Source organism: Saccopteryx leptura, chromosome 3, assembly GCF_036850995.1.
Source record: "Saccopteryx leptura isolate mSacLep1 chromosome 3, mSacLep1_pri_phased_curated, whole genome shotgun sequence".
NCBI lineage: Eukaryota > Metazoa > Chordata > Mammalia > Chiroptera > Emballonuridae > Saccopteryx > Saccopteryx leptura.
Window position 1 is genome coordinate 10619025 of NC_089505.1, and position 15060 is coordinate 10634084.

Sequence of the window (15060 nt, forward strand, 5' to 3'; positions counted from 1 at the left end):
GGGTGTCCACTAACAGCTTAATTCTGCAGCAGTTTCGAAGAAAGTGACTGTGACACAGTAACAGTCGATGACCCAGGAAGAAAGAGTTTAAACTAGAAATGACTAGTATTAAAAAGCCACTGTGCACCAGGTAGGAAGGAATATGAGAATATTAATATGCCCTGAAATAGAAATAATCACTTTGCACTATGTACACCACATACAATATAACATACTTTTTTTTTTAACATTGCACAATATAAATATTATACATGGTGGAGTAAACTAAATGCAAAATAACTTTGAGGCACACAGAAGAACCATGGAATAGCTTGAACTCTGGTTAAAGTTAAGACGGGGTTAGTAAAGGCAGTCTCACACTGTCAGGCCAGTGAGCTCGTGGGCCTCACCTCAGGGGCTAGCAGCTACCTCCCATATCTCCTGAATATTTTCATACTTCCATGTCCTTAGAGTTGATTGCTTCAAACAAAGGCTAATCAGCTAAATACCTTGAGAAAGTCAAACTGTCGCTCCCCACCCTAAAGTAGGTAACCCTCAACGGTTCCTCCCAACCTCACGGTTTGGTAACGAGGGACTAGGTTAGAACACGGCTGTATTTCCCCTATATCTTATAAATAACCTGGTTACTAGGAAACCACTTCAAGGAAACTAGAACAGTATTCAATAACACCCATCACAGTGCTTAACAAGATTTAATGTACATTTATTCTTAACATGTGGAACATATAAAGATTTTATACTGAATAAATGATATTCATTAAGCCAGAGGAAAAGGAGGAATTTACATCAAGATTTTTTTCTTTTTTTTAAACTACATTATCTTGAAATACAAATGTGGATTTTTGTCACTGAAAAATCTTTGAAGTTGTGTATCTTCCTTTGAATTGTATTTTTTTTTTTTTTGTCTGTACTGGTAACCGTTTCTCTAAATCAATCCATATGCAACCATTTCCACACCTTGATTCATGAAGCAAACTGCGATCGGCTGCTCTCCCGAAATAGAGCATGACTTTATACATACAGAAACTTGTACATTACCCTCTTTTTTTTGTGTGTTTTTGTTTTTTGTATTTTTTCTTTCTTTTTTTTCTTTTTTTGGAGATATGGCCCTAATGAAAAAATATATAAAATAAAAATAAAAATTATTTAAAATCTACCATCACTTCGTAGTTACCACATCATGAAAAAGGAACTAAAAACTTTGTACTAAAAAAAAAAGGAGAAAAGAAAAGAAAAAAATGAGGGTATGTTTAATGTACAACTTCTATATACATCACAGCCCATAGGCAGTAAAAAAAAATATTTAAAAAATGATTAAAGGAATTGTGAAGAACTGTCATGTGGAAGGTCAAAGACAGACAGACAGGTAGTGGTGAGGAAGCAATTTCCATTGATCGTTGGCAGGTACGTATTGTCAATCTTAACTTAAAAAAGAAAACATTATTTTTGCTCCTAGCCTAATGGAACCATTTTCCTGCGGAGAAACCAGAATCACTCCATAGTCTGACTACCGACTGACACACCTCCTTGAGCCCCTATACCTACATCTCTAGAAGTTTCTATTGCACAGAAGCTTTGGGCGATGGGATATAGATTTCATTTCACTATCTGAAGAATAGCACGCCTGGGATATAGTGATACTTTTTCACCTTTTTGCCTCAGTGTGGTGAAAATTTCCCATCTTAGCATCTTTTGCTACAACTTTTTTCTTTAGTCAATTTGCTTCCCCCCCTCCCCCCAAATGCAATACAACATGGAAAAGAAAGAACAGAAAAAGAAAATCTGTGGAAAAACAAAAAGTGACCTTTGAATGCACTAGACAGCAACTTTGGTTAAAAAACAAACAAACAAAAAAAACGAAATAAAAAAAACCCCAAACAGATGCACTTAAACACACAGATAGCAAATATTAATTTCGAAACTGTTCGAATTCATTATTTAATTCCCAATTGGTAAATGGTGAATGGGGCAGAGGAGCAAAGATTTTCTTTTCCTTCTTCCTACGCTGGATGAACGAGAACAGAAAACAGCCAGTTATACGGGAGCCTCTAGTCTTCACTCACACATGCGGCCTGCTCACTGGTGTCATAACTGCCCGATCTGAAACAGTACATCACAGATGACAGACGCGACCAGAGAGTTCAGGACGGCCGAGATAGAGATGTCCAGCAGGCGGCCCTCGTGCAGCAGGAACTCCGAGCGGTTCTCGTCCACCCTGGCCATGGCCAGCAGAGCCTTGGCCGCCCTGCACATCATGTCCACGCTCGGTGGCTCTAGGGGCGGAGGCTGCATGTGCATGAGGTTGTGCTGGCTCTGCTGATACTGGGCCATCGTGACCCCATCCTCGAGGAAGCTTATCAAGTTTCCAATGCTTCCTTTTTGCACAGCTATGGCCCTTGCTGCCAGCGTGTCCCCTTGGGCAAGGTTCGATAAAAGCGCCATGGACATTTCTCGACAGACTGGGTTTTTGCGATCCCCAACGTACCTAACTAACGTAGCATAGAATTTCTCCTGACGACTAAATGGAGGCGTGGCCAAGATCAGGTCCACATTGTTGTCCTGGATACTGAGTTTACAGAGGGTCTCCAGCACGAGTCTCTGGGGCGACAGGACAGAGTTGGGTCCCACCGTTGGAAAGGGGTCTTGTGCCTCTGCAGACGGGCACACCATCCAGTGCAGCAAGCCATCCAAAATTGGCAAGCAGATGCTTTCCGTGTAAGCAGACAAGTCTAGCTGCCCGGAAATGTTGGCTAAGGTGACCAGCGTGTTGTCCCGCAAGACCTCGAGGCAGTCCCACCACCACTCGTCCTTGCTGCAGGCCACCCCCTTGTCCTCGTCGTCCTCCTTCTCGTAGGTCTGCGGCGCTCGCTTTCTCTCGGGGTGCTCGTGGTGGAGGAGGATCAGCTTTCCCAGAATCAGCACCAAGCCTGGGTGTTTGGACATTTCGGCGTCGTTGCCAGGCACAAAGGACAAGCTGCGGACGATGTTGGACACGCAGATGCAGCGCCTGGCCAGGGAGTCCTGCCAGTGCGCGATGGTGCACAGCGGCGTCTCGTCGCGGCTCCGCGGCTCGTCCTCCAGCAGCTTGATGTTCCGGTGGCTCTTGGCCTGGTGGATCCCGAAGGGGAACTTGCTGCTCTCCGGCTGCGCTCCGGGGTTCGCGTCTTCGGGCAGCGCCCCCGGCCGAGCAGACAGCACGTCGTCGATGGTGGCGATGATGCTCTTCTCCTGCTGCTCTTCCGAGTCCCCTTTCCCCTCGGGCTCTTTCTTTCGACCCGCGGAGCTGAGCGCCGGCGGAGGGCGCCTGCGCGGAGGAATCTCCATCTTGCTCTCAAAGTGAGTCTGGATGTGCTCCGTGGTGTCCCCGCCGCCGAGCTGCCAGTGCAGCAGCCCGCTGCTGAACTCCTGCACGCGGCCCAGCCTGTCGGACCGGTCGACCACAAACAGGTTGTTCTTCTTGACGATCTTGATCGGCAGCTTGTCGAACTTGCTGGCTTGCCTGGGCCTCTCCTTGGGGTCCGCGGCGGCGTTGGGAGGGGTCGCGCCCGCGCCGCTCTTCTCCTCGGCCTCTGCCGCCCCGCCGTCCTCCCGCTCGTCCTCCTCCTCCTCCTCCTCTTCCTCTTCTTCCTCCTCCTCCTCCAGACACTCGGCCTCCTCCTCCTCCTCCTTCCCGGAGTCGTCCGCCAAGGCCTGGCTGTCGTCTTTCCTCACGGCGTCGTGATCAAGTGCTTTTTGGCTGGGGTCCCCCACTTCATACTCCATGAGAATTCCAAAAATGTCAATCAGGCATTTTCTAAAGTACTCTACTAAAAGTTCCAGGAAGCCGGACAGCTGGAGGGGAGAGAGAAAGAGCAAGAACAGGTACAATGTCATAACACCGAGAGGACCGAGGGGCCGCAAGTCCTGACAGCTAGCCACATGTCTGGGATGACTGTCACACGTCTTACTTCATTTCCGGCTGGGCCAAGGAAAAGCAGCTAATACCAGTCAGGAGTATCTTCCTGAATATTCATTATCAACCAAACCAGCATTGGCTGTTTCTTATTTCCCGCTCACTTTCCTATACTGTCGATGTGAAAACGTACCTGTTATTTTTGTATTTCTAAGATTATCACTGAGGGAGCACTTTGCTCTTTACCTCTTATTTTTACTTTTTTCTGATTCAGATACAATGCATTCATTATCGGAAGAGCGGGAAAGTGAGTCTGTTTTTTCCTATTATTTATCTGAGACGTTGCCTGCCTGGATTTTTATGGTTATTATTATTAAACTTTATGGTTATTTTTGTCTCAGGTACTATAGGTCACTCTAATTTACGTTCTCCACAGATCTTTGGGAGAAGATAATTTCAGCAATGTAGTAGCTCATAAATGGAGAAAATTAAAAACAAATCAATTGAGCCCCCGATACATGGATTAGAATGTTCACAGAATGCAATTTTACATGTTGGCTGAAAGCCACAGGCCAGGACGAGGACCAGCTCTGTTTCCTTTTGAGCACGTTTGCTCCGCGACAACCGACACACGCCCTGATGGGTGACCGCTCAGTGCCCTCCCCCAGGGTCCACTCCGGCATGTTTGGGACGGTGGAGGGTCGGTTAGGTAGTAAAGGGTTTCTCAGTGATGATGTACGGAAAGCAGCCCATTTCCTAGCCAGCTGCCTGCTTCCTGAGACCCAAGGAGCAGCCGGAAAGGACCCTTCAGGGTCCACAGGCACAGTTTTTCCAGCGGAGGCTGGGTGTGTCCCCGCTCCACGTTCCCTATTTCCAGGGCAATGGGACGGGGAAGCGGCACAGCTGCTCCGCGATGAAGAGGTGTGATACACTGCACTTCACTTAACGTGAGGATAAGTTAAGTATTCTAGCAAACGAGGGACATGTTTTTTTGAAATACTTATTGTCAGCTGAAATGGACTTCATGTGATGTTTATGACCTTATTAATATATTTTCTATCAACTGAAAAACTGCCTTTCAGGGCTCTAATGAAGACTTAAATGAGAGAAGAGCTAGCAAGTGGGAGATTCCGGCCCTAATTCAACGGAAGGAAGGAATGAGATGCTTGGGCTTCTCTTCAAGAACAGCAGAGTTGTGCACACTCAGCGGGAAAATAAACTTTTCTCATTGTTGTTTCTAAAGATTTCTTTAAAAGCCTATAGCCAGCTGACTCTCGGGCATTTCCTAGTCCCCAGCTCCCTCCTCTCTGCTGGCCGTGGGACTGGCAGCTATTCCCTACTCAGCGCTGAGAGGAGGGTGTCAGCTCATTCCAAGTGGCAGGCTTTGAAGTGCTGGCTTCACGATGACCTGGAGAGAGGCAGGTTTGGGGGGAATGCCGCCGGAACCAAGCCTGGCCCCGCGCCCACGACTACTGCAGCTGAATGATGGGTACACGGGGATTCATTAAACTGTTTTCTCTACTTGTACATACAGTGGACCCTGAACACCACGGGCTGAACTGAAAGGGCCACTTATCCTCAGAATTGTTTTCAGCAAATACCTGCGCAGTTTTCAATCTGCAGACGCGGAGGGCTGACTGTCTGTGTTGATCTATGCCGTTTTATACAAGGGGCTTGAACATCTGTGGGTCTCGATATTCACGAAGGGAGTGTGGGGGGGAGGTGGTTCCTGGAACCAATCCTCTGTGGAGACCAAGGAACTACTTATGTATGCGGGGTGGGGGGATCATGTGCACACTTTCAACTTTGTGGGGTACACCCAACCTCGTGTCATTCCTGGTTCAACGGTGCATTATTTATCTTCTAAATATAAAATTTACCTTTACCTTTAGACTTCATTCTTTCTTTTTAATTAAAAGGAAGGAGTGATGTCCCCTTGGAAAGGAGTAATTGATGCTCCATTGTAACCAACTGCATTTCCAACACTGACCACAGACATAACTATGTGACAGTCGGGTTAATTCCCATTGGGCTGCTAATACTCATCCTAGACAGCAATTTAATTTTACTACTATCATATATCACACATACACACACAGTCACAATTTTCTCATGAAATATAGGTATGTGTAAATTTATATAGAGACTGAAATGAACCGTTACTCCAGACTGAACTCTCAGACAACCTGCGCCGACTGATGTTGCAGATACGGGTGTCAGGGGCGACCACTGGCCCTGAGCACCCCCTCGTCTCCTCATCCTGGCCCGCCCGACCCGCCACCGGGCTGCCGGCTCACCTGGGAGAGATTGAACGTGGCGACAGTGCTGTCATCATACAGGAGAATGTTAATCGTGTCCAAAGCCCAAGTGCTTTCCGCCAAGAGACCTGACTTCAGGGACATCATCACGCGCCATGCCTCCGGAGTAACTAAAAACGAGGAAAGAACAAGCATATAATTGATATTAACTCCACGCACGAAAGAATAGAAAATCACCAAAGAATAAGGAAAAAGAAGTGGGGTGGTAAGTACTGATTTTAAATCAGTGTTTAACACAATCCTTTCCAGATTTTAAATGAGGCGATGGCCGTACCAAGAAACTGTGGTCTTTGAGCTCTGTCTGCTCTGCTGGGTGCACGGGAACCCACAACCGCTCGGGTGGCGGTGGCTCGGCCCGGCTCAGGCACTGCCCGCACCCCCCAAGCAGCCCGATACCCCAGAGCTGCAATAACTGAGTCAAACCAAACACTGCTACGTGTTCTTCTGCCTGCTCCATTCACACACATCTCCGGGGGCACCTTCGGAAGGCTGACAGGTGTGCAGAATATAAGCAAAAGTTAACCCCCAAACAGCACCTCTCAGAGAGAAAGCCTGGGTTTCCCCACCACCCTCGTCCACTTCTGAGCTCTGTCCCTCAGAATGTGCTGCTGACAAGGACCAGCACTCTGATGGTTCCTGTTTTTTAGAGCTTGTCCTGAGCCAAGGCACGGGAACCAGAGGGCATCCTGTTCTCCCCGCCCTGCAGCTGAAGAAGACAGTGATCAGATACAACGTCTGCAAGATCTGCCAGAAGCTGGGGCCAGGAGGTGTCTGACTTTCAGCGGGAGCCGTCTCAGCAGCGGAGGAAGCATGCGGCGGGAGCGGGCCGTGCAGCTGGCACTCCCCACGGCGGGGCGGGCCAACCCCAATGCCAGCCACAGCCCCATGCGGGGGGGGGGGGGGGGGCACGGGGTCCGCCCTCCTCTGAATGTCACCTACTTTTCAACTTTTCTTGGATAAGCACATATACTTTTATAACAGAAAAAGCAAGCTTCCTTTTTAGAATGAAGAACGTCAATTTCCCTAGACTACAGACAAATACTGGTGTCATGTATACTAAGAAATTTTATAAAACTCTAAATGCATTTATGTAAACGTGTGTGTACACACACGTCCACGTGCATGTTTTTACACGTATTTCCATATATAACACGGGGCGCTCCGTGTCTGTATCTCTTGCTCACCTCCAGCACCCCCTTCTCTATAACACCCCCTTCATTTCCCCCTTGCTGTATCTCCTTAATGTCCAATAATCAAAACTATCTTTAATTTCTTTAATATTTTTCTAATCACTTCAAATGACTTCATGTTAAGTGATTTTGAGATTTTTGAAAATAATTTTTTTTTATATAATCAAGATCTTTAATTCTCTTTGCTGCATTAAAAGTACTTCAAAACTAATGCGGAAAAGCTGTGTACACTCCCAGAGAGTCCAGGCACCTAATTAGTACTCAGAATGTCCCAAACGGGAAACGGCAACACCTGTGCTCAGGTGGGGCAGCCCGGGCCCACGTCTAACTGCTGTCTGGGTCACATTAGCCCCACAGGTCACAGCAAACCCCGCCATCGATTTGCCACCATGGTCAGGCTCCCACTTTCTCCCAGGGACACTCCCTGTCCGCGTGCTGTCCCTGGAGCGACAGAGTGGCTTTCTCTCAGGCCACCACAGCATTGCACCAGCCCGCAGCTGTTCTACTGAGCATGCGCTGCAGGGATTAAGCCCCTGGTTGGGGTCAAATCTTGGTTAAGGCCCACACGCAGTCCATAGTCACCAAGGACTCCTTGGTTTCTCACACTAATAACACTCATGGGTAAAAGGACCATTTCAATTCATGCCCTTCTATGGAAATGCTTAATTCAGATAAGCGAATTATTATCAATTATTGCTCCTTCGAGAAACATGACAGTGTGTCCTCACAAGAACGCCCCACCTCTGGGATGAACGGGAAATACCTCTGAACGAGAATGAAAATTCTAGACACAAGGGAGTGAATCCCCTGCAGGAGCAGGGCCCCAGGGACGCTTACCGATGTCCTTGGAGGTCATCTTCCGCCTCTGCTTCAGGACCGGCTGCGAGGCCTCCACCGAGCCGGGTGGGAAGGTGATCTCCCTGCGGACGGGGGGTGGCTGGGGCGGCGGCCCTGTGGCCTGGGGCGTGGGGACGCTGGGCATGACCTTCTGCATCTTCATGGAGGGCAGGAAGGGCGACTTGCTGGGGGACATGCGGCTCTCGAGGGAGCGCGGGAAGGAGGCGGGGCTGGGCGCTCTGGAGATGTGGTTGGGCAGGGACGGCGGCGTCTGGTAGGACGATGGGGGCGGGCGCGTGATGGGCTGCATGGAGGCGGACGAGGACAGGTAAGGCTGACGCTGGCTGACGTGGGAAGGCCACTGGCTCTCGTGGTTGATCCTTTGATCGGGTACCATCATGTCATCGGTGCGGCTCAGGCCGGGGTAGGGCGGGGCCTGCGCGGGGCCGCCGGGGCCCTGCCTGTTCTGGTAGGGGTAAGGCATCTCGTTCCGGGCTGCCCACATGCCCTGCTGGGGCCCCTCGCCGGACGACGACTGCATGGGGCCGCCCATCATCTGGGGCGGGAGCCCGTGCGGCTGCATCTGGCCCGGGCCCTGCAGCCTCTCTCTGCTGTAGGGGTACGGGTACTGGCCCGGGACAGGCCTGCGGTCCGGTCCGGAGTAGGCGCCCCCGTACTGGTTGTACATCTCCTGCTGCTGGCCGCCGTACTGCATGTTGTACATGTCCCCCTCGTGGCGCTTGGCCGGAGGCCCGTACATGCCGTCCATGTGCCGCTTGTAGTTCTGAAATCCACAGAGAGACCCATCACGCTGAGGGCGGCCACAGGAGGACCACCCCAGGTAGAGTTACTACCTGGGGGTGTCCACTCTGAGACGGAGACGGGAAGCTGCTGTAACAACTAAGGACTCACAACTTATGGTCATACTTCAGGATTATATAACACCACGCCAGTTCACTGAGAGGGCTTCCCAAGTTTATCTTCATGGGCTTGAAGTTTCCTGTGTGGGGGGGATGCCTCCTGTCCTGGTATTTCCAGGGCTGCCACACTGGGGCCATGGCTCTAGTGATTACCACACAGGCAGTGGGAACAGGGATTGGAGTGACACTAAGGTGACCCCAGCAGTAGAGGACAGTAATCTCACCCGGGTGGACTGAGCATTCTGAGGAACCTGAGAGTTCCCGATGAAACAGGCGCCTTAGGCCGGACGCGACAGAGAAGCCTCCACACAGGGTCTGGGTCCCCCGGTGCCCGGGCCCCCTGCACCCAGGCTGCCTGGCCCTCCCCCCTCGTTCAGGGAAGACTCCCCCCGAGAGCCCCGCCGGGCCTGGCCTCTGAGGACAGGGCTGGACGCAGCCCCTGTGACTAAGCTCTCCTCTTGGGGACACAGTGGGGACTGGCCCCTGATCAGGGGAGGCACCTCCTGATGGAAGTGAGGGACATGCTGATGTGTGACAACTGTTTAAGATACAATTACAGAAAACTGTTTAAGATATAATACAGAAGACTGTTTAATAACGCAATTCACTCTACATAACACGCTTAAAACGCCCTCTACGTTACATGAGGTCTTAGGCCTTAACACTGTTTGGAACTGGCACTCCTGTGTGTGAGAAGCCACAGCACAGCGTCCAGTCTCCGTGTCAGGAAGTCCCGAGGTTCAGGTGAGGTTTGCCCAGCTGAGCACCCCTGAGTGGTGACAGCCCTGGGGGCCAGGCTGGCCTCTCCCACAGTCTAAACATGCAGGCGTTAGTATCTGATTTTTAAAAAGCCAGTTAATTTTCACTTAGTATATACTATTTCAAGTTGTTTTTTAATACATGTCCTCTTCAAAACATATTGACAAATTTCTGTTCTAAAATGGCATTTGGTGTGACAGTACACACAACAGACACGCTTAAAATACATTAAGTTGGGCTTGTTATTATTTACGTGGGTGAATGTCCTCAACTTCGTACAACACGTTATATGTGTTTTGGGATTCCATGTGAGGAGAGCTGTTTTTAATTTGCGGACCTCACCATCCCGAGACTATTTTCTAGCATAAAGGAATACACTGTAATGATGCAATACACGCTGCTGCTTCTGTTTTCCGTCCCACACCCCTCGAGCAGCAACAGGCTGAGTGCTCCCGAGAGCAGAGGCGCCCGCGCCCACTCACCGGCTGCTGCGGGTACAGGCCCGGCTGGTGTCCTCCATACGGCGGCTGTCCTGAGGGCGGGCCCTGGCCCGGGTACTGCTGCCCGTAGGCTTCATGCCTGGAGTGGGGCGTTCAGGGGAGACTGCATTTAGGCAGAGTGAGAAACAGAACAGACCACTTCCTGAAACGCGACACCCGACAGCTTCTCCTTCCTCCGCTTGCTGGCACACCAAGCACAGGACAGAGGCAGCCAGCTAGCAGCAGCCCTGAACTTCAGGTAAAGGGACAGGAACGCCCACTCTGGGCCTGGGCCAGCTATGGTTAGGAGGGGTGAGGAGTCAGCCAGCGCCCTGCGCCCTGAGGACAGGCCCCACCCACCTGCGATGGTACCAGCGGTGGCACTGGGACCTCGGCTTGGGGAACTGAACGGCAGAGTCTAAGACTCCAAGTGGCATTTCTGGTTGTGTCAGGACATGGACCTATGATGACTGAAAATAGGTCGGCTTCTTATGTTCTCATTAGGGATAGAAAATGTTCAGGTTTTGGAGGAATACTTCAAAACTAATCCAAGTGATACTGACTTAGCTAATAATTGTAGGGACACTGGTGCTCAAAATTTCAAACTCCTATAATCCTAAAAGGTCACAGAAGAGAAAAACAGGAATGATTTACATGTATTCCTATTAAATCTTAAAATGAGAAGGAGCGATTCATTTATTTTTTCAATTGCTATTATACTGAGAAATTATAAATACCAAAAAATGTTTAAAAATCCCAATAGATGTGAAATTAAAAATATTTAACTGGCTTAGTCAGTATACTGCTCTTGCAAGAAAAAGAACACTCAGCCTGGAAATATTCCTAAACTGCCAATGAAAGAGAATGAGAAAGAAAACCAATGGACTTCGATGGTATCGCGGGAAACACAGTGGGAGTTCCGCTAACGACACCAGTATCTCCCAGGAAGCTATAGTTAGGAGGAAAAAATAACTGACAGATAAAATTTAAGCTGGCAAGTAACACTTTTCAGAAGAAAAAACTTAGCAATGAGGTAAACCCCTCTCTCTAACGCAGCAGAGGCAAAATGACTTGTAAACCCAGGCCACACAACATTCTAGGAAGCATTCTAGAAGAAAAGTATATTTGTGTCAGTTCTTTTATGAATGTATGTCCCAGGACAACTGTTCTCCTGATCTCATCAGCCCAAACACACACACACACACACACACACACACACACACACACACACACACACACCCAGTGCTCCAAGACCCTCAGAAATAAAATCTAAGCAATAGCCTTCATTCAGTACATTAGATATTACACAATGGTTAAGCGATTAATGCAGACTTTATAAATAAATACTCCACTTCCCCAGGGTAAGAACTATTAGTTTATAGAATTCTAAGTCACTTTTGGGAAGTATCATGCACCTTGACCACATGAGGGCTACGTAATCTCAAGGACCAGAGGCAAACTTTCCCCTTTATGTTAAAGCAGGGACCTGTCTTTCCTACTTCACTGTCCCCGTGACTTGGCATGCGGGCTGCTGACAGGGGCTGCTGCGACCCACCCCGGGTCACGCCAATGTGGCTACCGCTAGAAAAAGGGCATTTGATTGTACCTCCGGTTTCTTTCCTCTAAAAACCACCAGGATTACGCGTCTGAGCACGCCTCTCTCAGGGAGGTAAAGGCCATCCCGACCAGAGGAGGGGCTTCTGCACAAGTATTAAGCTGAGTCACAGGTGTGTGTGGGAGTATGGGGGCCACAGATGTGTGTGGGAGTGTGGGGGCCGCAGGTGTGTGTGGGAGTGTGGGGGCTGCAGGTGTGGGGCGCAGGTGTGTGTGGGAGTGTGGGGGCCGCAGGTGTGTGTGGGAGTGTGGGGGCCGCAGGTGTGTGTGGGAGTGTGGGGGCCGCAGGTGTGTGTGGGAGTGTAGGGGCCGCAGGTGAGGGGCGCAGGTGTGTGTGGGAGTGTGGGGGCCGCAGGTGAGAGGCGCAGGTGTGTGTGGGAGTGTGGGGGCCGCAGGTGAGGGGTGCAGGTGTGTGTGAGAGTGTGGGGGCCGCAGGTGCGGGGTGCAGGTGCAGGGTATATGGGGGGCCGCAGGTGCGGGGTCTGCTCACAGAAAGCAGTCTACCCTTAGCACCTTTTAGGAAGTCACTGCGGTGACTCCTGTCAGAGGGACGTCGGGGCCAGGCCAGAGAGCCCCATCAGGAGGCCGCCCTGAAAAGCCCACCATGAAGCTGGTGGTGTGCCCCTTACAGACGGCCATTAAGGGGTATGTGCCCCCTTCTGTGGCAGTGCTCACTGGGAAGAGGGGAAGCATCTCAAGAAAGTGTCTGGAAGAGCCTTCCCAAACCGCCCCACGACCCCGACCTGCGGACAGCCTGGGGGGGCGGGGACACAACACCGCCAGACAGACAGACCTCTCCTTAGGGTCGGCGCTGGCGGGAGGAGAGGCTATGCTGACACCCAGAGTCCCTGCAGGTCACAGGTCAGCCACACATGGACGGGGGCGGGTCAGTCTGAGCGTGGGGGCAGAGAGCACCTCTGTGCCGGGGGACCGGAGTTACGTGGGACCGTCCGCTGTGACAGGTGCAGCCCTGGCCGTGGTGGCCCGGCCCAGCCCGGCCCTCACTTGGCTTCTGGGCTCTCGCTCACAGCACAGTTGGCCTGGCCTGGCAGCGGGGGACAGGACCTCTCCGGTGTAGTCCGCTGCAGGCAGCTGCCGGCCACTCGCAGCCTTGACCCAGTGGGACAGGGGACTCTGTGTTGTCCCAGGCTGCCCAGGCAGGCGCAGGGGCACGTGCTGGGGGTGGGGGGAGCCCTGTCCCGCCCCCTTGGGGAGCACTCACCTCCGGTCGTAGGTGGCCCCGTAGGGGAACTGCTGCCGCTGCCCCATGCCCAGGCCGGACATGGCTCCCGAGGGGCTCTGGCCGTACATGTCCTGCATGCTGCTTGCGGGCATCTGCCCTTGTGTCAAGAAGGGCTCGCTGCCTCCAGGCACTGCGTATTGCAAATGACAGACCACGTGAAGCATTTTCAAAAGCCAAAGCCGCTTTCTAGTTATTTGTTACCCTTAACCTGGCGATATCTCTTATCCTTAACATGAGGGACTTACATGAGTGAGAGGCTGAGGTCTACAGTTAAGATGGGCCTTACGGGGCGGAACCCTAAGAGGGCGGAACCCTAAGAGGGCGCCCTTCATCCTCCCCCACCCCCCCCACCCCACGTAAATGCCCCACATGGGCCCTCGAGTGTGGGCAGAACCCTGAAAATGATGGGACGCTGCTCCCATGACTGTTACCTCACATGGCAAAAGGGATTCACAGATGTAAGTCAAGTTACTCATCAGCTGACTGTCAGTTAACCAAAGAGACTGTCCAAGTGCGTCCTTAAAATCTGTGTCTAGCGGTCCGAGACAGACCAAGTCGGAGGTGCCCTCCCGCTGGTCCAGAAGCAGCACCCACCGTATTACAAAGGGTGGCAGACTTTGGAGGCTGAGAGGACCCCCCAGAGACTGTCAACAAGACACCTCGTCCCATCACTGCAAGGAGCCCAGACTGCCGACAGCCTGAACGGGCGAGAGTAGGGGCCCACGGCTCAGAGGACAGCTCGTCCCGGCCGACACACTGTCGTCCGCTGTGCGAGCCCCTGAGCTGAGACCACAGATTCGCACTGTTTTTAAGCTGCTAAGCTTGTGGTAACTTGTTATGCGGGAATTACTGAAAAGGAACACAGTCCAGGCCCTCGGCAAGCTGGTACGCTCCCGAGTTCGTGTCCTTGTCTATAAAACGGGGCTGGTGAGGAGAGGAAACACACACAGAAAGTCATCCCCTTCGCTGATGGGGAAAAGGCGAAACCTTAACAACACCCACCCACTGACTCCAAAACAAGGATAAAGAAGGTCACTGGGGAGCTCAGGAACGAATGAGACACACATTTCTATCAGGGGGCAGAGTGGCAATTAGGTCGAATATGCAAATTAGCATCAGCTCAGAGCCTGAAGGAAATTGGGTCAAGTCGAAACCAGCCTGTAGGCAAATTACACATTTTAATGTAACTCTTAATTGACATGTCGTACTACTACCTTTTTTATCCTATGAAGGTTACTTTTATCTTATATGAGGCAAAGCTGATTAAAAGCTGATAAATTTGTTAGAAGTACAAATAAGAATGCCTAATACTGGTAGAAAGTTTGCGCTGGGCCTGATTAGGCGGTGGTGCAGTGGATAGAACGTCAGACTGGGATGCCGAGGTCCCAGGTTCGAGACCTCGAGGTCACCAGCTTGAGCGTGGGCTCATCTGGTTTGAGCAAGGCTCACCAGCTTGGACCCAAGGTTGCTGGCTTGAGCAAGGGGTCACTCGGTCTGCTGAAGACCCATGGTCAAGGCACATATGAGAAAGCAATCAATGAACAACTAAGGTGTTGCAAGGAAAAACTGATGATTGATGCTTCTCATCTCTCTCCGTTCCTGTCTGTCTGTCCCTATCTATCCCTCTCTCTCTCTGTCTCTGTAAAAAAATAAAAAAAAGTTTGAGTTGCAATGAGATATCACATACTATATCTTATTTGATCTCCACCAACCCTCATTAGAACCAATTTTGAAGTCATTTTCTATTTTATAGATGTAAAAACAGAGACAGACAGGAATTAAGGGGGAAAATTAAAGGTAAATAGCTT

At 50.8% G+C, this 15060-nt stretch overlaps 1 protein-coding gene across 4 annotated transcripts in view; it reads right to left on the minus strand.

Annotated features, from left to right (window-relative positions):
* Positions 1–676: 676 nt before the first annotated feature.
* ARID1B (AT-rich interaction domain 1B) overlaps positions 677–15060 on the minus strand; it is a 429345-nt gene continuing 414961 nt past the window's right edge. For all 4 annotated transcript variants that reach the window (XM_066372937.1, XM_066372935.1, XM_066372938.1 and 1 more), the window contains 5 exons: positions 13232–13382; positions 10399–10495; positions 8238–9021; positions 6190–6320; positions 677–3831 (listed from right to left, as the gene is read on the minus strand). In XM_066372937.1, coding sequence (XP_066229034.1) covers positions 2086–3831; positions 6190–6320; positions 8238–9021; positions 10399–10495; positions 13232–13382 — 2909 coding nt within the window. In that variant the 3' untranslated portion in view covers positions 677–2085. The remainder of the gene's footprint in view (positions 3832–6189; positions 6321–8237; positions 9022–10398; positions 10496–13231; positions 13383–15060) is intronic.